Source organism: Mustela putorius, unplaced genomic scaffold (genome assembly GCF_011764305.1).
Source record: "Mustela putorius furo isolate JIRA1106 unplaced genomic scaffold, ASM1176430v1.1 tig00000083_pilon_pilon_pilon, whole genome shotgun sequence".
Classification (NCBI taxonomy): domain Eukaryota; kingdom Metazoa; phylum Chordata; class Mammalia; order Carnivora; family Mustelidae; genus Mustela; species Mustela putorius.
In genome coordinates this window covers 7627884-7650198 of record NW_025421273.1, presented here as the reverse complement: position 1 = coordinate 7650198, position 22315 = coordinate 7627884, and the positions used below count along the sequence as shown (strand labels likewise).

Genomic DNA, 22315 nt, shown 5'->3' with positions numbered 1-22315 from the left:
AGTTTCTTCATCTGGTTTTTTTCATTTCAGTTATGTTCAGTGATTCTGATTGTGATTTCTTTATTAAGCCTTGACTGTTTGAGTGTGATTTTTAAGAAATTATAAATTCATGGCACCTTTTAAATAATCTTTTTTATTGTTGATCATTTAATTATGTATGATCACAGGGAAAAAAAAACCCCACAAGAGTGCATGGCTTAACTAATAAAGTCTACCAAACATTGAAAGAAAGAGTAATACCAATCTTCCTCTAGTTCTTTTGATTAATTAAAACAGAGGAAGACTTTCTGAAACTCATTCTGTGAGGGTGGTGTTTTCCTGATACCAAAGCCAGGCAAAGAAACTACAAGAGAACTACAGACCAATATCCTTACTGAATATTGATGCAAAAATCCTTAACAAAATACTAGCAAACAGAAGCACATTAGAAAGATTATACAGTGGGGCACCTGGGTGCCTCAATCACTTAAGTGTCTGCCTTTTGATTTCGGTCCAGGTCATCATTGCAGGGTTGTGAGATTGAGCCCTATGTCGGGCTCCATGGTCAGTGGGGAGTCTGCTTGAGATTCTCTCTCTACCTCTTCCTCTGTCCCTCCCCTTGCTTGCATTCTCTCTCTCCCTAATAAATAAATCTTTAAAAAAAAAAAAAAAGGTTATACCATGAACAAGTGGGATTTATTCCTGGCATATGCAAGGATGATTCAACATATGAAAATCAATCAGTGCAATATAACACATTTCCAAAATAGAGGGGAAAAACTGTGATTATCTCAGTTGATGCAGCAGTAACATTTGACAAGATTCAACACAGATTTATGATAAAGACACAACAAGCTGTGAATACAAAGAAACAACCTCAATATAATAAAGGTCATATATGAAAAGCCAAGAGCTAACACCATACTCAGTGATGAAAGGCTGAAAACTTTTTCTCTAAGAACTAGGAAAAAACAAGTATTCCTGGGTTTTTTGTCACTTCTGTTCAACATAGTATTGGAAGTCCTAGCAGGAGCAATTAGGCAAGAAAAAGAAATAAAATTGAAAAGGAAGAAATAAAACTTCTTCATAGATAACATGATATTATATGTAGATAAAACCTAAAAGCTCTGCCAGAAAAACATGTTAGAGCTAATAAAAGAAGGATGGTTGCCAGGGGCTTGAGAGAGGAAAAATTAAAGAGTTGTTGTTTAATGGTATAGATTTTAGTTTTACAAGATGAAAAGAATTCTGGAGATTCTTTACGCAACAGTGTAAATGTACTTAGCAATACTGAATTGAATGATTAAAATTGTTTTAAATGGTAACTTTAACTATACAAATTAGTTGCTTGTGTTTTGTAGTTTCACCTCATTGTCAGCCTCTCGATGCAACAATACAGACCTGGCCATATTTTACCACCTCCTTTAAGAAATAATAAAGTGACAAACCTCACAATTTTGTTTGGAGCTTAATGACATATTGGCACTATAGTGTGATAACTTCCAAGTAATACTATGACCTTCATGATTTAATTCTTAGTTGTCAGCTTGTCCATCACTCAGGAATTAAGCAGAAACTATTAGGTCTGTATTTCTGGTTCTCATTTAAAAGTAATAAATAGCAGCAATGACCTTGAACTACATCATTTTTAAATGGAGACTACTATCTGTAGAACTGTATTGCCTGTAGAGTGGTTTGTGACCAACAGCACATATAATACTAACAGTATTTCATTTTTGTAGTAAGGTAATATGGTCATTTCTGGGTAAATATCTTCCTAGCTTAATACTAATAACCTAAATCTGAGAAATTTCCAAGAGGTTCAAAGTATGTGCCATTACCATTTTTGTAATTTCTGTTGCTCTATCAAAAAGTATATGATAATGCAGTGGGGTAAGATTAAAAGGTAGCATGGTATATTGATATACAGTTCTAGATTTTGATCTTGTTTCATGTTTTCAACCCATGTGACTTTGACCAAGTTTTTAAATCTGTTTTCAATTTGTAGACTGAAAGTAGTAATGCCTTCTTACTCATGTCCTGGGCTGCAGAGATTAATTTAGCTTATCCCTTTATGCAAATGCATGATTATAGTCATAGAGCCTTAGAGACAATATTCAGACTTTTAAGAAAAAGATTTTCTAAACTTTTTTCCTAAAGCTCTGTTAACTATTTCTGAAGGAAAGTTAGGAAGAACTGTAATATAGAAAACAGAATGGGATTGTTCTGGATGAAGTAAGAATAGGGTTTCAGCAGAGTACTGCCTGCTTGGTGTTCCCTAAACTTTCCCAGCAGCCCCATACACCAGAAGTCAAACAAAGCACTTAGAATAAATTTTTTCAACAAATTAATTATTAAGAAACTAAAGTCTGTGTTCATTTTGAAGAAGGTATGGGCCAGAAGTGGTATCGTTATTACTGCTATTGTTTTATGCATTTCTGTTTTACTTAAATGTTATTGATAGTGAGTCAAGCAAAACACTTTACTACATTATGGAAATCATGAGAGAGTTTTAAAACTTGAGAACTGAAGCTTTTAGAATTATTAACAATTCATAAGCAATTTGCAAATGCACTCATTCCTGTGCCAATAGTAAAAAAAATTTTAAATAAACCTACCTATGGTTATTGAGTCAAATTGATCTCTTTAAATTTACTTTCTATCTCACTTACACCTCTTTTTTATGATTCAGGGAGCTCAAACTCTCCTAACAAATAACAGCATACATCAATTTTTGTGTTGTCTTTGTCCATAAAAATGGTGGTATTAACATACTTTATAATATAGAATATTCCAATTATGGCAGATCAGTTGATTTTTAAAAAATGCATTTTTCAAAGTAAACCTCAGTGTTATAGTCAGTGTCCCACAGAAGAAACCAAGGCTAACTTGATTTACTGATTTAACTTGATATATTCATATAAAGTTTTGATTTCATTAGGAAGGGTCTAATCACAGATCAGTGAAACCAGGAGCTGGTTCTTTGAAAAGATCAACAAAATTGATAAGCCTCTAGCAAGACTTAACAAAAAAAAAAAAAAGAGAGAGAGAAAGAGAGAGAAAGGACCTAAATAAACAAAATTACCAATGAAAGAGGAGAGAAAACAACTGATGCAAATAATTGTAACAGAATATTATAAAAGTCTGTAAGCAAACCACCTGGACATCTTAAAGGAAATGGATAAATTCCTAGAAATGTGTAACCTACCAAAATTAAAGCAGGAAGAAATAGAAAATTTGAACAGACCAATTACCAGCAATGACATTGAATCAGTAATCAAAAAACTCTGAACAAACAAAAGTATAAGACCAGACAGCTTCACAGGCAAATTCTGCCGAACATTGAAAAAAGAATTAAGGGGCGCCTGGGTGGCTCAGTGGGTTGGAGCCTCTGCCTTCGGCTCAGGTCATGATCCCAGGATCCTGGGATCGACCCCCACATTGGGCTCTCTGCTCAGCTGGGAGCCTGCTTCCTCCTCTTTCTCTGCCTGCCTCTCTGCCTACTTGTGATCTCTATCAAATAAATAAATAAAGTATTTTTTTAAAAAAGAAAAAATTAATACCCATTCTTCTAAAACTATTCCACAAAATACAACAGGAAGGAAAACTTCCAAATTCATTCTGTGAAGCCAGTATCATCCTGATACCAAAAACGGATAAAAACATCACAAAAAAAGAGAATTATAGGCCAATATCTCTCATGAATATAGATGCAAAAATCCTCAACAAAATATTAGCAAACTGAATCCAACAGTATGTTTAAAAAAATCATATACCTCAATCAAGTGAGATTTATTTCCAGGATGCAAGATGGTTTAATATTCATAAAACAATCAACATGTTATGTCACATTATTAAAAGATAAAAACCATATGACCCTTTCAATATATGTAGAAAAAACATCTGAAGAAGTACAACATTTATTCCTAGTAAAAAAGAAAAAAAAAAAAACAAAACCTCTGCAAAGTAGGTCTAGAAAGGAACAAAATAATAAAGGCCTTAAATGAAAACCAACAACCAACACAATACTCAATGGTGAAAAACAGAGCTTTCCTCCTAAGGTCAGGAACAAAGCAAGGATATCTACTTTTACCACTTGTATTCAACAGAATACTGGAAGTCCTAGCCACAGCAATTAGATGACATAAAGAAATAAAAGGTCCAAATTGGTAAGAAGAAGTAAAACTCACTATTTGCAGATGAGATAATATTATATATAGAAAACACTAAAGACTCCACCCAAAAAGTACAAGAACTGATAAATGAATTCATTTAAGTTGCAGGACAACAGAAATCTGTTGCGTTCCTATATACTAATAATGAAGCAGCAGAAAGTGAAACTAAGAAAACACTCCCATTTACAATTGTACCCAAAACAACAAAATATCTAGGGATAAACTTAACCAAAGAGGTGAAAGACCTCTATTTTGAAAACTATAAAACACTGATGAAAGAAATTCAAGACAACACAAAGGAATGGAAAAACATTTCCATGCTCATGGATCGGAAGAACAAATATTGTTAAAATGTCTATTCTACTTAAAGCAGTCTACACATTTACACAATCCCTATTGAAATACCAACAACAATTTTCATAGAACTAGAACAAAAACAATCCTAAAACCTGTGTGGAATCAGAAAAGACCTCTAATAGTTAAAGCAGTCTTAGGGGGAAAAAAAAATGGAGGCATCACAATTCTAGACTTCAAGTGATATTACAAAGTGGTAGTGATTAAAACAGTATGGTATTGGCATAAAAATAGATACACAGAACAACGGGATAGAACAGAAAACCTGCAATTATGTGATCAAGTAACCTTCAACAAAGGAGGAATGAATATACAATGGGAAAAAAGTCTTTTCAACAAGTGGTATTGGGAAAACTGTATAGCCACATGCAAGGGAATGAAACTGGACCACTTTCTTACACCATACACAAAAACAAACTCAAAATGGATTAAAGACCTAAATGTGAGCCCTGAAACAATAAAAATTCTTGAAGTTAGCACAGTCATTAATCTCTCTGACATCAGCTATAGCAACATTTTTGTCTCCTGAGGCAAGGGAAATAAAAGCAAAAATAAACTGTTGGGACTACATCAAAATAAAAGGTTTCTGCACAGTGAAGGAAAGAATCAATCAAACTAATAGGAAACCTAATGAATGGGAGAAGATATTTGCAATTGGCATACCTGATAAAGGGTTAGTATCCAAAATATATAAAGAACTGATACAACTCAACACCCAAAACCAAAATAATCCAGTTAAAAATGGGCAAAAGACTTGAACATACATTTCTCCAAAGAATACATGCAGATGACCAACAGACACAGAAAAAGATGCTCAATATAACTCATCATCAAGGAAATGCAAATCAAAACAACAATATCACCTCATACTAGTCAGAATGGCTAACATCAAAACATAAGAAGCAATAAATGTTGACAAAGATGGTGGAGTAAAAAAACCCTCTTGGCACTATTGGTGGGAATGCAAATTGGTGCAGTCATTGTAGAAAACAGTGTGGAGGAATTGCATTACTGGGTATATACCCCAAACTACAAGAACACTAATTTGAGGGCTGTATGTGCCCCTATGTTTATTGTGGCATTATTTACAATAGCTAAACCATGGAAGCCATCCCAAGTGTCCATTGATGGATGAATGGATAAAGTTGTGGTATATATTGGTAGGCGCACACACCCCCCCCCCCAGAATATTAGCCATAAAAAAAGAATGAAATCTTGCTATTTGCAACAACACAGAACTAGGGAGTATTATGCTGAGCAAAATAAGTCAAGAGAAGCATAAATACCATATGATCTCACTCCTATGTGGCATTTAAGAAACAAAACAAAAGAACAAAGGGAAAAAAGAGAAAAACCAAGTAGCAAATTCTTAACTATAGAGAACAAACTGATGGTTACCAGAGGGGAGGTGGGTGGGTGGGTGGATGGGGGTTTTGACATTGGAGATTAAAAAAAAAAAAAAAAGAGTTCTAATCATTTGGGCTAACTATGTGGAAGAAAGCTTTTTATAATCTGACCATTTCTTTTCTAAAAACAACTTTATTAATACATTGTACACCTTCAGGTCCACTTGTTTAATGTGTGGAAGCGAATGGGTTTTAATACATTTACAGAGTTATATAACATTACCATATTCAGTTTTAGGAAATCTTCATTACCCCTTAACCCTTTCTTCCCACTCCTTTCCCTAGGCACTCACTAAATCTATTTTCTATTTCTATGGATTTGCCTCTATCTTTTCAATGGGATCATGCAACATGTGGTGTTTTATCCCTGGCCTCTCTCACTCAGCATGTTTTTTGAGATTCATCTATCTTATATCGGTACTCCATTCGGTTTTATGGGTAAATAATATTTTACTGTTTAGATAGCTCACATTTTGTTCAACCATTAGTTGATGGACATGTGGGTTATTTCTACTTTTTGGTTATTACGAAAATTGTTTCTTAAAACATCTATATTTAAATTTTGGGGCAGATACCTACTGGTGGAATTGGTAGGTCATAGAGTAGTTCTATTTTTAACTTGAAGAACTGCCATCTGAGCTAACAAAACTTGCATCATTTTACCTTCCTGCCAGCATAAAGATAACAATTTCTCTACCTCCTCCCAGCACTTGTTAATGTCTCTTTTTTATTATAGCCATTCTGGTGGATATAAATTGCTTATCTCATAAATCTAGTGTTTCTTAAGCAGACCCAGCTATTGATATTTTCTGAAAGATGTAAGAGTTTTCTCTAAGAATTTACTTTTTTTTTTTTAAGATTTTATTTATTTATTTGACAGAGATCTCAAGTAGGCAGAGAGGCAGGCAGAGAGAGAGGAGGAAACATGCTCTCCGAGGAGCAGAGAGCCCAATGCGGGGCTCGATTCCAGGACCCTGGGTTCATGACCTGAGCTGAAGGCAGAGGCTTTAACCCACTGAGCCACCCAGGCGCCCCAAGAATTTACTTTTTTAAAAAAATTGTCATGTTGATGGTAACTGAAAAAAAAAATAATAATAGAGCTGTATTGTGCGTCATCTGGATCACTCGCACACCACATAACCAAGGCCTGCCACATTCTTTCAGTGTCCAAATTTACTTTCCGTTTGGAAGGCCATTGGCACCAAAAAATAAAACTTGAATTTTAACATGTTAATGGGAACAGAGCAAGACATAAATTATATATTTCTGCCAAGAGTCAGGTAAATTCTGTTTGGTTTCTAATGCTGTAATAAGGAATGGACACTTAGCAGTATTTAAATGGAGACATGGTGAGATTATTCTGTCATCAAAGTATTATGATAAATGTAAAAGAATGTTAATCCAACTTAGTCAACCTGATTGCTGTTCTGATTGTTCTTTCAGCTGTGATTTGATTCATGAAAAGACTGTCATATTAAATTGTGATAAAATTATTTTTCTTTAGGCTTTTTTTGGTGTTTATATGTAGATGTACTTTGGTTTCATAATTGTGAAACTCGGGTTGTATGTTTATATATACTTAAGCAACATTGTAATTAAAAAATAAACATTTAAGAATCATGAGCCTTATTTCTTTCTTTTAAAGGGGTCCCCGCCTTTTTTTTTTTTTTTAAAGATTTTATTTATTTGAGAGAGAGTGTGTGTGCAGAGGAGGGCCAGGAAGGGAGGGAGAGAGAGAGTGGGGCAAGTAGATTCCTTGCTGAGCAGAGCGCTGGGTGGGGCTGGATCTCAGGATCCTGAGATCATGACCTGAGCCAAAACCAATAGTCAGCCGCTTGACCTTGACCGACTGAGCCATCCAGGTGTTGCTTGGCTCTTTGTTAATAGAGGCAGGTGGGTAGCTCTAGAATCTGTGTCCTGTGGGTATTTGACGTTTGTGTTTTTATTTGTTCAAAGTGTAATATACATAATTTTGCCAATGATTTGTTTTAAAAGCCATCTTAGAATAAAGGTGGTATTAAAGAGAAATTATTTCTTTGTAAGTGTACTTATTTTTCACAACTTTTATTTTCACTGATAACTTTTAACTTCACAGGTAATCGGTATGCATTTCCAAAGCTTTTGGCCATGTCTGGCACTAATGTTCATCTCAATTAATGCAGAATTTATGGATGATGGTGTTGAGATGGAAGATTTTGATGAAAACTCAGAAGAGATTGATGTTAATGAAGGTGAACTCTCCTCAGAGGTAAGGTTATTGTGAACTGAGTTGTAAGTTTTCTCTTTACAGGATACAGAGGAGCATGAACCCTAAAGATTCATTTCAGTTCTGACAGTATTCATTTTGTAAATGAATAGAAAACGCTGGTTTTTTCCCCCAAATTTCTTGCTGTGTTTTAAAGTGCCCATGTATTACAGAAATTTATGCATTGTTCCTAGCTCAGTTTTATTACAATGTAAATATGGGGAAGGTTTTTACTGTCAGAATAGGAATTTGTGACTGCTGAAGAGGACTGATGGATTTCTATCTGAAAGGTTTCCAATCTCACTTCTGACACAGCCAGCCCTCTTCAGAAAGGACATAAGGTATCATAATTTGCAGTTCTCCTAGAAGTAAAGCAAGTAGTTCTACTTATTTCTCTGAGGAAAGGAAATGCTAACTAAGAGAAGGAATCAGAAGGGGGAGTGATCATGAGGTAGGCACCTGTGTCCTGGCTCAGCCTGGTTAAGATGTGGTTTGAGGTGGTGACTAACTCGAGTCTGAAGAACCCTGCAGAGATTCTTGCACATTCTGACAGTCCAGAAGAACTTGTACAGTGAGGACCATTCACAGATAAGATTGGGACCTCGGAGAATTTTTCAGAAATCTTGTTGATGGTAAGAATGGATCAATTCTGTTGTGCTAGCAGCTGCGTAAAGGGCCAAGGACCATAGCATTTAGCTGTTACAGACTTCTCTGCCTCACTTACTTGGAGAGTTTTCTGCTTGCAAATGAAAGTGTTATTTAGCTGTGAACATTCTTTCTCTTGTTAGATTGTAAACTCCACAAGGACGTTTCTTTCACAACCTAGTTTATGTGGTCTGCAGAAAGTAAGTAATCAGAGAGCTGCTGGTTGACTTAGGTGCAGCTCCTACAAGGGTCATTGGAAGGTTAATACTTCAAAGAAATTGGGAGATACATACCACTTTCACTGCCTTTGGTGACGTTTGTAAAAAATGAGAGGAAGTGTTATTTTTTTTTTAATTTTTAATTTATTTTTTAAATTTCTTTTCAGTGTTTCAGAATTCATTGTTTATACGCCACACCCAGTGCTCCATGCAATACGTGCCCTCCTTAATACCCACCACCTGGCTCGCCCAACCTCCCACTCCCCTCCCCTCCAAAACCCTGTTTGTTTTTCAGAGACCACAGTCTCTCATGGTTCGTCTCCCCCTCCGATTTCCCCCAACTCCTTTTTCCTTTCCATCTCCCCATGTCCTCTGTGCTATTCCTGATACTCCACAAATAAGCGAAACCATAGGATAATTGACTCTCTCTGCTTGACTTCTTTCACTCAGCGTAATCTCCTCCAGTCCCGTCCATGTTGATACAAAACTTGGGTATTTAGAATCTTGACCCTTCAGTAATTACGTGGAATTATGTTTGATTATTGATTTCTACCCTGTTAACTAGACGGGAAATGTACTCTCAGGTTGGGGTAGGGACAGTGAATAGAAAAGGTCCTTCTGCATCCTTTTCCCTGAAGGTTGAGAAAAGAAATCTCATAGAGATAGAATCACAGAGTTTGATTCAGAAAGGACCCAAATTGATCTGTTACTTTAGGCGAACTTATTCATTCTTCATCAGTTCAAATTATCTCTTTATAATTTGTCAGTGAGTTAATCTTTTAAATTGTTTTGTTGGTATGTTCTGTATAGCACAGCAGTTAAGTGTATGAGCTTGGAGGCAGGCAGCCTGAGCTCCTGTGATGTCCCCTAACTATCTAACTGTGTGACAGTGGATGTAACTTGGGTGCAATAATAGTACTTTGCTCATAGAAGTCTTACGAGAATTAAAGGAACCACCGTATTCCCACCACCAATATCATTACCATCATTGCAACCGCTAACTCTTATAGGGCTCTTGAAACTGCTTTGCAGATAATTGCTTTGCAGTGCTTTCTCTATTGAGTCTTTTTCTGCTCTGGGTTCCTAATCTCTCCAAAAGGTATCCTCATCCTCTATCATGTAACAGTGGAATTTAAGAGTTAATTTTAAACTAGTCTATATGCTCGCTAAGTTTTTCATTTTATACACGTTGGATCATGGTATTTCCTCTGTTACTAATGATTTGTGTTCCCAAATATTGTCACCTGTTAAGATCCTTTCAAGGCCATGTCAGCTCTATCATGAGGCCTTCTCTAATAGAATTTTTTCCCATCCCTCCTGTGATAGAAGGAATCAGTATATTCTCTGTCTGCACTTATACAGTATTTTTTTTTCTGGCATTGTATCTCTGATACTCTCTTGTATCTTACTAGGATACAAAGTTTTGAGGCCATGTCACCTTTTATTTATTTTATTTATATGTGCATTACATATCAGGTCCTTAACTAGTGAGATTATTTAATTAAAATATTTGCAAAGATGAATAACCTAGATTTTAAAAAATCTATTTTCTAGATTAAATATAAGACACCTCAACCTAAAGGAGAAGTATATTTTACAGAAACTTTTGATAGTGGAAGGTTGGCTGGGTGAGTATTCATTCAAGAGAATGTTTTCTTTGATTTAATTAGGCATTTTTGAAGTTACTGGTTATTGATCTATGAAAATTACCTCTACTACAAAACTATAAAGAAATGTTTTAAGTACTTTGTTTGGCAGTGTAACCGGTACCATAACACATTTTTGTTATCGATAGAAATGTTTAACTTGAAGGGTTACTCATTTACACAAAGAAAATAATACAAATAAAGAATAGAAAGTAAAATTTTACAACATTTCTTTGTCTGTAAAGATAGATATTATTAATCTAATTTCAGATAACAAATTCAAATTACTGTTCCATCCTAAATATTGGTTAAAAAAAAGTTACTATTTATTGATTATTATATACCAGATACTGTCCCAAGTAGGTAGGTAAGTACTATCTTTATCTCCTTTTTACAGGTGAGGAAACTGAGGCTTAGTATATCTTATATACGATCATACAACTAGTAAATTGTGGATTCCAAGTATGAGTTAACTCTAACCTTGCAGGATTCTTTATAGACATCTTTATTTAACCTCTAAGCATTTATTTTTTAATGAGAAGTGACTGTTGGATGATCTTTTGTTTTATTTCTAATATGCATTATGTCTATAAATTGATGGTTTTTAGCTTTAATGATACGTATTTGCTTTTATCTTTGTTTACAGGTGGGTCTTATCAAAAGCAAAGAAAGATGATACAGATGCGGAGATTTCTATATATGATGGTAAAATACTTATTTAAATATTCAATAAAATCAGAATGACCCGAGTTCTCTAGCTTTACAGATTATAGTTCTATTAAATGTAGATAAGGTGTATGGGGTCTGGGGCCCCATCATGCTTCACAAAAGAATGTTCAGTCTTTTGTCTCCTTTTATTAATATTTCTGAGGGCTAATTGGCCTAACCTGAGAAGGGTGATTTTAATTTATGTTCGTTAGGCATATAGTTTTCAAAATAAAATTTAAATTCCCATGATAACTTTTTAAATTTTATTTTTTATTATTTTTAAGTTTTATTTAAGTAATTTCTATACCCAATGTGGGCCTCAAACTTATGACCCCAAGATCAAAAGTCACATGCTCTCCCAACTCAGCCAGCCAGGAGCCCCTAAATCCCCACAGTAACTTTTACAAAGTAAGGAAAGTAGCTGATGAGTACCATATATTTAAAAGTAAATTGACTGGGGGTGCATGGGTGGCTCAGTGGGTTAAAGCCTCTGCCTTCGGCTTAGGCCCTGATCCCAGGGTCCTGGGATCAAGCCCCACACTGGGCTCTCTGCTCAGCGGGGAGCATGCTTCCCTTCCTCTCTTTGCCTGCCTCCCTGCCTACCTGTGATCTCTGTCAAATAAGTAAATAAAATCTTTGAAAAAAATAATGAAAAATAAAAATAAATTGACTGATGCAAACTGTTTATTTGTGTTAAGGATGCTCTTTATCTCATGTAATTTTAAAATATCTCATTTTAAAAATACAGTGTTGATATATCCATGCATCATGTAATTTCATTGATGAAAAGTCAGAGAAGTATAATTTTAGCTGAGAAAATGAAAGCATTCTTGGATAGGAGAAAAAAAGAGCAGGCATGCATACAGTTGCAGATATTATTTCTTATTTTAAAATTTTGTTTTATTTTCCCAAATCAATGTTTTTCTTAAATTTAAATTCAGTTAACTAATGCATAGTATTATTTGTTTCATGGGTACGGGTCTATGATTCATCAGTCTTATATAATACCCAGTGCTTATTACAACACAGACCCTCCCCAGTATCCTTCAGCCAGTTATCCCATCCCTCCACCCCAACCCCTCCAGCAACCCTCAGTTTGTTTCTGATGATTAGGAGTCTCTTACAGTTTGTCTCCCTCTCCAGTTTTGTCTTGTTTCATTTTTTCCTCTTCCCATATGATCCTCTGCCTTGTTTCTTCAATTCTACATGAGTGAGTTCATAAAATTGCCTTTCTCTGATAGACTTCTTTTGCTTAACATAATACCCTCTAGTTTGTTATTTTTTTGGTGGCTGAGTAGAAGTCCATTGTGTGTGTGTATATATATATATATACATTTTCTTTATCCATTCACCTGTTGGTGGACATCTAGGCTTTTTCCATAGTTTGGCTATTGAGGACATTGGGGCTATAAACATTGGGGTGCACATGCCCCTTAAGATCACTACATTTGTTTATCTATAGGGTAAATACCCACTAGTGCAATTGCTGGCTCACAGGGTAGCTATTTTCAACTTTTTAAGGAACCTCCATACCGTTTTCCACAGTGGCTACACCAGCTTGCATTCCCACCAACAGTGTAAAAGGTTCCCCTTTCTCCCCGTCTTCACCAACATCTGTCACTTCTTGGCTTGTTAATTTTAGCTATACTGACTGGTGTGAGGTGGCATCTCATTGTGATTTGGATTTGTATTTCCCTGATGCCGAGTGATATGGGGCTTTTTTTCCTTGTCTATTGGCCATTTGGATGTCTTCTTGGGTGAAATGTCTATTCATGTCTTCTGCCCATTTCTTGATTGGATGATTTATTCTTTAGGTGTTGAGTTTGACAAGTTCTTTATAGGTTTTGGATACTAGCCCTTTATGTGATATGTCATTTGCAAATATCTTCTCCCATTCTGTCAGTTGTCTTTGGTTTTGTCGACTGTTTGCTTTGCCATGCCAAAGATTTTATCTTGATGAAGTCCCCCAGTAGTTCATTTTTGCCTTTGTTTCCCTTGCCTTTGGAGACGTGTCTAGCAAGAAGTTGCTGTGGCTGAGGTCATAGAACTTGTGTTCTCCTCTAGGATTTTAATGGATTCCTGTCTCACATTTAGGCCTCATCCATTTTGAGTCTATTTTCATGTGTGGTGTAAGGAAATGGCCCAATTTCATTCTTCTGCATGTGGCTGTCCAAGTTTCCCAATACCATTTGTTGAAGAGACTGTATTGTATTCCATTGGATATTCTTTCTTGTTTTGTCCAATATTCATTGACTGTAGAGTTGAGGGTCCATTTCTGGGTTCTCTATTCCATTCTATTGATCTGTGTGTCTGTTTTTGTGCCTGTACCATACTATCTTGATTACAGCTTTGTAATAAAGCTTGAAGCCTGGAATCGTGATGCCACCAACTTTGGTTTTCTTTTTTAACATTCCTTTGGTTATTCTGGGTCTTTTGTGGTTCCATAAAAATTTTAGGATTCTTTGTCCCAGCTCTGTGAAAAATTTGATGGTATTTAGACAGGAATTGCTTTGAATGTATAGATTGCTTTAGGTAGCATAGACATTTTCATAGTATTTGTTCTTCTAGCCCATGAGCATGGAATGTTTTTCCATTTCTTTGTGTCTTCCTCAGTTTCTTTCATGGGTGTTCTCTAGTTTTCTGAGCACAGAGCTGTTGTATCTTTGGTTAGGTTTATTCCCAGGTACCCTGTGGTTTTGAGTGGAGTTGTAAATGGGATCGACTCTTTTAATTTCTCTCTCTTCTGTCTCATGGCTTGTGTCTAGAAGTACAACTGATTTCTGTGCATTGATTTAAAATTTTGTTTTATTTTTCCCAAATCAGCCTTTTTGAAAAAATCTTATGGGTCACTGCTGGTAAATAATCTGTAAGTCAGTGTTTTAGATTTTAGTTTAATTGCTTTGCTTTATATTTTAGGAAGATGGGAAATAGAAGAATTGAAAGAGAACCGAGTGCCTGGTGACAGAGGTCTGGTACTGAAATCTAGAGCAAAGCATCATGCAATAGCTGCTGTATTAGCAAAACCCTTCATTTTTGCTGATAAACCCTTGATCGTTCAGTAAGTTTTACTACGGTTTTCAGTACTTTTTCTGAGATTTGTGTTAGTTTTGTATGATTTGGCTTCTGAGTATAGCTATAATGGGTATAAAATGGGCATAAAAATCAGATTTCCTTTTTAGTTTCACTTACTTAAATACATAATGCATTTATACACACAGATACTCTGAGGTTTTGAGGGAAAGCCAGGTTGACTTAAAAACTATATATATATAGTAATATAAAAAATTCTGCCACCATAGAGTATAGAATACATACTGAAATCACCATTTTTATTTTAACTCCTTTCTTAAAATTCCTTGCTCTGAGGATATTAACATCAGTGTATTCAGAATGGAACCATAAACGTCGCTGTTAAACCAGTTATAAGATTTAAAGGAAACAAACGTATTTTAAAAAGGGTATTTATATATAGATCAGTGTCTTTCCACCTTTTATTTTTTAATTTCTTAAAAATTAAATTCAATTTAATTAACATATAGTGTATTATTAGTTTCAGAGGCACATGTTTACACAGACAATCCTTCTCTCCCCTCCCACACAAGTGCCATAAACTAGTTTTAGTATAATATTGCTTACATGTATACCATCATAAAATCAGGTAGAAATTTTTCAATATTCACCTACATAAAATTGATATAAAGCAAAATAGATGTGTACAAGTACAATTAAAACGCCTGATAAAATTCAACTTAAAAACAAAGAAAAGGAAATGCATAAATATCATTTTCTCCCTTCTGTTAGAAGATTTGGCTGTCTAAAATTAATGACAACATAAATATTAACTGTAAAGTATATCACTCTAGAACCACTTCAGTGTTTTTTTGTTATCATGTTAAACATGTTCCTACATAGGATAACTACAGTGTCATTTTGTGTGTTAGAAATTTTTAAAAATATGGCATTTGGTGTATTTGTCTTCATTTTTCACTTGTGTTGCTTTGGCTTAGTTGCACTGTCATGTCAATAAATTTAAAATTTTAAATAATGTCAGGGAATATATGACTATTAACAAATTAAAAATATTTTTACAAGTACTTATTGGCACTAATATTTGAGTTTGATAGTATTTGTTGTGATTCAGGATTTGGCTTTTCTTTTTTCTTCAAAGTTTGAAAGTAATCCTATTTTTCTTTGAAACTTAGTTGGATATAATATCACTTTCTACTTTGACCCATTGTGGCTTAAATGATAGAGCAAAAAAAAAAAATAATAGAAAGTGATTTTCAGAGTAAAATGAATAAAATTTAGTGGGTTAGAAGGTATAAATCACTACTAGGCAAGTAAGCAAAAGATAGAAGCAAAGATTGGATATAAGTCTTTAACAATTATTAAGTAATTGGAAATTACGTCCTGAAAAAAAGAAAAGGAAAGCCAAGAAGAATTGAATAGCAGTCTTTGATATGCTTTGATATGCTTAAAACAACTTAAAGGAGAGTAGATGTCTTCTCTTAATATTGCAACAATGAAATGGGATAAATAAATTTTATATTAAGTACTATAAATACAATGGATTCTCAATATAAATTTACTCTCAAGTTGCTTTTCCCAAATGGTGATTGTGTTAATATGCATTTTGTGGTCATACAAGTTTTAGAAATGAAGCATGTCCTTACTGTAGACATAAGGAAGCATATTTGCTTGCCCATTTAGACTCGGAGAAAGAAGTTCTACATGCAAAAACACATGTCTGACTTCAGTACTGTGTCTTCCAGATATATTTCACCACAGAATTTCCCCCACCCAACAATTATCACTGTTTCATAGGAGAGTGTGGGAAATGATACTCTCAGGAATTAGGGTTGCCAAGTATCTTCCATGTCCTCCTCTTACCTGTGACTAAGGAAGAGCAGCAGTTGGGTTATGAGACACACATTCAGTTATCTCTAATCCACTATGAGTTGTTTACGTTAGGCACAAGTTAATGATTTGAAAACTCTGCACATTTGCAATGGGAGAAATAGACATAATGATTAGGTCTAGGCATATTATAACCACAAAGCTATGTTCATATTTATAGGGACAATTTACATCATTTTTTTTCAGATCTTACTTTTCACAGAACCCTTTGTCCATTGATCACCTAAAATAAAACTATCTTTTTATTTTATTTTACCTGAAATAATTAATATTTACCTTTAATTCATATTGTGTACCATTTCTTTTACATTATAGTCTATAAATGAAAAAACTTTTCTTTGTTGGCTAGTGCTTAAAATAAAAATAGTGACAAAGCTTTGAGGAATACAAACTGTTCTTTATTTAAAAAATGAAAAAAACAAACAAACATCAAACCCTTTCTTTTGATCGTAACAGAAGCTAACATTTTGGACATCTGTCCGTTGCTGTGCATGGTATTATTTAAGCATCATGATCCTTTGAGGTCCTGGAGCTTGAATAATTTGACTTTACCTTCAGTGTCACTAGAATAAGTGGCAGAATCAAGAATAAATCTCAGGTCTCTCTGGCTCCAAAGCACATGCTGGTAAACCCCATTGTACACTTCTTGAGAAACCAAGCAGAGTAGAAACTAGGAGGAGAGATCATCATAATTTGGCAACTCAGACAATCACTTAAAATTTTACTGTATTTCCTTTGTTCTCTTCAGTGTAAAATATATACACTAATTGGGTTCAAACTTTCAGAGTTTTGTATGCTATTTTTTTGTTGTTTTTACCTTTGTTATCACTGAAGTTTTTTTTTTTTTTAGAAAAATTTTAAACTGCAGTCCTTTCTTAAGATGATCACTGATTCCTGTTACTTCTCTAGTTTTCATTTCTTTTAATTCATGAAACTGAATCACAGCCATTTTGATTTTTACTGTTTTTCACTCTAAGGGCTATTTCATTGATTATTTCATATGTAATCAATAATTTACCAAGAATTATTCCTAAATACTGCTCGATGTGTCTGTATCTATTGCCTAAACAAGACAATTTCCTTTATAAAAACAAAACAACAAGAAAATCTTTTGCTGAAAATTACACAGTGTTGCAAATCTATGAAAAAGCTCTCATATCTGTTCATGCCTTCAGTTGTTTTTCTATATTTCCTGGCTGTTAAGGTCTGAGATACTTCACGTTATTGACTGAGATTATAAAATCTCTTTGCTGGAGGTATTTAATTAAATATACCAGTTATTTTAATATGGTTTAGGTATAGTTGAATTACAGTACAAATTAATGAACTTGATATATCTATCAGCAATTTCTTAGAAATCTGTTGCTGTAGCTATGGTCCTCATAATCTTCATTTTTTAGTTTATAAAGAAATATGTGTAGTGTATGCTTTATCTGAATTTGAAGTTTCCTATTATAGTTTTAAAGTATCTTACCCTTAATTCAGCAAGTTTTGATGGGAAAACTTATTTCAACAAGTTGGTTGGCTTTTCTATAGTTGATTATAATCATTCTACTTTGCATGTTTTAAGGATGTGCCTAGACAAAGTATTTCTGCTTATTTCCTGTATGTTGTGGATATGCTTTATAAGAGCTTTTGGTGATGTGAAACATTTGTGTTTAAATGAACTGAGAGTAATACATTCAATTTTAAAGAGTAATTAGTAATTTTTTAATTTATCAGCAGTATGATTCTTTTTCCCTTCATTTAGATATGAAGTAAATTTTCAAGATGGTATTGATTGTGGAGGTGCATACATTAAACTCCTAGCAGACACTGATGATTTGAATCTGGTATGATATTTTAATGTTTAAGAAAACCTTATTAAAGTTAATATTTTAAAGGAGTAAATGAGAAAACTGAAATTTTTATTTTCAACTGAAATCAAAAAGAACCTTAACAATCTTTAACCAGCCTGAGTGTGTATAGCTTTCAGAGTGTGCCTTCAAATTTCATACACAGCTGTGTTACTTGATGGCATCAGTTTTATAATCTTTAGCAACATAATAAAGTTTGCCATGTCTATACATGAAAAATAACATGGTGCTTATAAATGTCATTGAAAGATCAGCTTAGAGTTATTTTCTTTACAAATCAACAATCATAAGTTTGTTCAGAGAAGTAAAATAACAGAGCAAAGCAGTGAAACAAAATCGCCAAAGAACCAAATAAAAAAGGTGGGCCAGTTCAGGAATTGGGAGTCCGCCAGAAATAACGTGGTTAAAAATGTTTTGAGAAAGAAGTAAGTGTATCAGGTTGGAAACACTTGTAGCACTCTCCTGCCTGGGCTGTGTCAGGGCTTCTGCACATAACAGAAGATAAATGAGACCTCAGTGACATATTTGTCAGACTGCATGGCTGTGCATTGGCTGTGAGACGTGGATTAAAGGATTCCTGTTGTTATTCTTAGAATTAGTTAAAGGGGAGCCCATTGGTAGTGTATGTTAGAGCTCTTGTTTTGGGTATTGTAAGGTGACCATCACTCAAAGGTATAATGACATAATAAACTTAAATGCTAAGCATGTAATCTGATTAATTTAGCTAATCCTCAGAGAAACCTTGTAAAGTAGGTACTATTATTATTTCCATATTTGAAAAGTAGCAAAACAGGACTACACCAAGGCTAAGTAATTTACTCAGGGCCACAGTGGTAGGGCAGTGGTAGGATTTGAACCCCGGGATCTGACAACAGATCCCATGCTTTTAGCTAATAGGCCATGCCAAATAAAGACAAATTACTAGTGGAAAAACAGGGAGCATGTCTCTATGTCTGTGTTTGTGTCTGAATCTCTCTTTGCTCTGTGCTCAGGAAGGTCATTTTCTGGTGTTCTCTTGAATAATAGTACTGAGTAATCATTGTAGTCTTAAAGTTGTGAGTATGCTTTTCTCTGTGCTTAAGTTTCTTAACAAAATATTAATAGTACAGATTTATATAAAGTAATCAAAGTTTATTATGATGTTGATAAAGTGGTTTCAGTTTCTCTCCTACATCTCCAGGAGGGAAGTAGCATATGCATTTTTAAAAAATCTTTTTGAGAGAAAAATTGTCTTTTTTCTGCATCCTTTATTGTCAAGTATGTCAAATAATTCTTTGGTGATTTAGCATTTAATACATTCTTATAACCTCTACCCAACTGGATAGAATAGAAAAATTCATTAAATACTGGACTAATCCCAACACATCTCTCTTTGAAGGAAAACTTTTATGATAAAACATCCTATACCATTATGTTTGGACCAGATAAATGTGGAGAAGATTATAAACTTCATTTTATCTTCAGACATAAACATCCTAAAACTGGAGTTTTTGAAGAGAAACATGCCAAACCTCCAGATGTAGACCTTAAAAAGTTCTTTACAGACAGGAAGACTCATCTTTATACCCTTGGTATATCCTTTTAATTGATTCATTAATTCAGAAATATTTACTGACTACTGATATTTTCATGGCAGGTGCTTTGGGAGAAACAAACATGGATCCTACCTCCCCACCGTAAGGAGCTTACCTTTTCAGGCTAATTTTCATGCATGTAGTGCAGGTAGAAAGTAAATGCTATATGTGAGGTGCAGATGAATAAGAGTTCAAAGGCAACATTCCTCCCAGTTTGGAGACTCAGAGAAAACTCAGTAAAGGAGATTGTATATTAACTAGTCTCGAAGTGTAGATAAAACATGGCAAATAGGAGAAGAGGAGGATATTTTAGGTGCTCTGACATTAGTGGTGCTGTATAACAGGAGACTGGGAAATAAGATTAAAGAGGAAGGAGTCCTTGATGGCAAGCTCAGAAGCTTGGACTTTACAGGCAGTTGTGATTATTGTTGGACCCGACCTCATGGTGGTTGTGGCACATACTTACACTTTGAAAGATGAGGTCTTGAGCAACCATTGTATTAACATATTTAGCTTTACTTTAGAACATGGGCGTTTCCGTAGACATTGAGTGGGAGGAACATTACAAGGGATTGTTTCTCCCCTTCCCAAATATGTGTGGTTATGGAGCTTTGATGTGTCCGTGATTATTTAAATTCACAGTGTGTCAGAACTTGACAGGACAATTCTCTAGAGTACTAAGGTATTTCAGTTTCCTTTCCAAAGACTATGGCTGCAGAAACATTCATGTTGTCTGCCAGGGCAGTGACCAGTTTTATTTTTAATGTGAGCATTGATGATAATAAAGAGCTGTTTTTGAAATTGGAAAAGAGATCTGGATGTTTTGGGGGAACATAATCTGTAGAGATAATGAGAAATTACAACTAGAACAGGGCAAATGAATTTCATTAGACTTTGTACAAACTTGGTGAAAAGCCACTTGGTGTAATATTACCAAAGACCATAAGTTTATGTGTTTTGAAACCACAATGCCATTTTCAAGGATTATCCAAAGAAAATAATCCAGAAGAAAAAGAGCTATGTGTAAAAATACACTAAATTTAAAGCAACCTGATTGTTACAGTAAGAATGTTGTATACAATACAAAAATGGCAACTGTGGAAGTGTTTAGCCATAGGGGGAAATGTTTATAATATTAAAATGTCAAAAGAAGGGTGCCTGGGTGGCTCAGTTGGTTGAGCGACCGCCTTCGTCAACTCAGGTGATGATCCCGGAGTACCAGGATCGAGTTCTGCATTGGCCTCGCAGCTCCGCAGGGAGTGTGCTTCTCCCTCTGACCTTCTCCTTGCTCATGCTCTCTCTCACTGTCTCTCTCTCAGATAAATAAATAAAATCTTTTTTAAAAAGATCAAAAGAAAATGAGATTCAGATTGGAGGGGCATCATCATGGGGGCCATTAGACAAATTATGTAAATAGAAAGACTAGAAAAAAAGAACTAATTTTCATTAGTCGCCAGGGACTACTGTACTCTGTGCTTGATAGTTTGTTTAGAACCATCATGTGAGGTGAGCAGTTTCTCTTTATTTTACCTTAACTTAGGTTAAGCAACTTGCTCTAGGAAATAAAAGTAACTAGAATTGAATTTCAAGTATGACTCGTAAACGTTTGTGTTCTTAACTACTACACACAAAACTTTGTCATACCAGGATTATTGAGTGACTTTTTAAACACTTTTCTGCACTACTGTTTTATTTTTACATCATTTTGTAGTTGTTCTAAGAACCATATAGAGTACCTTAAAATGCTTTATAATCCAAGGCCTGTTACTGTAAATTCATTTTAAATATTTAGTATATTTTAGACAAAGATGTTTTTCCACATATGAGTATTTGTCACATGCTTTTTTGTTTTAATTGTAATTTCTAAAAATTTCAGTTGCAAAATTTATTCAGCACATTGTTTTCAAGATTTTTATTGAGAAATACCTTTTTTGAATTGGGAAGAATCTAGTACTTTTTTACATTTAAGATCTTACTCTTGGCTCTGCCTAAATCTTGACTTTTTCCTTTGCATAGTAATACAGTTTTATAATCTCAGCTGTAATAGAGGAAGAAATATTGGAGGAAAAGAGAAGGGATGGGGCGCCTGGGTGGCTCAGTAGGTTAAGCCTCCGCCTTCAGCTCAGGTCATGATCCCAGGGTTCTGGGATTGAACCCCCGCATCGGGCTCTCTGCTCCATGGGGAGCCTGCTTCCTCCTCCTCTCTGCCTGCCTCTCTGACTACTTGTGATCTCTGTCTGTCAAATTAAAAAGAGAGAGAGAGAGAGAAAGAGAAGGGAGAAAACGGTGTTTGCATTATTTGAGTTTGCATATAGATTGTAGTTTTTGATTTTGCTATAAGTAACTTGGTACTGTTGTGACTGAAGCCTCTGGCGATTGTTTTTGCTTCAGAACCATTTCTTCAGAAAGTGGTAGCCCACTTACTAAGTCAGGATGATCCCAACATTTGTTGACAGTTCCTACTTCCCTAACTTACTGAAAGCAAATGTTAGGCATCTATTTTCATCTACCATTCTTTCCAAAGACATACAGTTTACCCAGTGACCCCCCCAAGTTCACAGAAGGAGGCGAGAACTTTTATTTTGTCATTAC

The 22315-nt window shown here is 34.8% G+C and overlaps 1 protein-coding gene across 2 annotated transcripts in view; it reads left to right on the top strand.

Moving 5' to 3' along the window:
* The window catches only part of CLGN (calmegin), a 57712-nt gene that overhangs the window by 8953 nt on the left and 26444 nt on the right, over positions 1 to 22315 (top strand). Inside the window, exons 2-7 of one of the 2 annotated variants that reach the window (XM_045071132.1) lie at positions 8077 to 8162; positions 10577 to 10650; positions 11315 to 11373; positions 14293 to 14434; positions 18044 to 18125; positions 19528 to 19720. In XM_045071132.1, the coding sequence (XP_044927067.1) occupies positions 8082 to 8162; positions 10577 to 10650; positions 11315 to 11373; positions 14293 to 14434; positions 18044 to 18125; positions 19528 to 19720 (631 nt within the window). In that variant the 5' untranslated portion in view covers positions 8077 to 8081. Of the gene's footprint in view, positions 1 to 8009; positions 8163 to 10576; positions 10651 to 11314; positions 11374 to 14292; positions 14435 to 18043; positions 18126 to 19527; positions 19721 to 22315 lie in introns of both variants that reach the window. The other variant, XM_004768475.3, reaches the window with a different exon arrangement.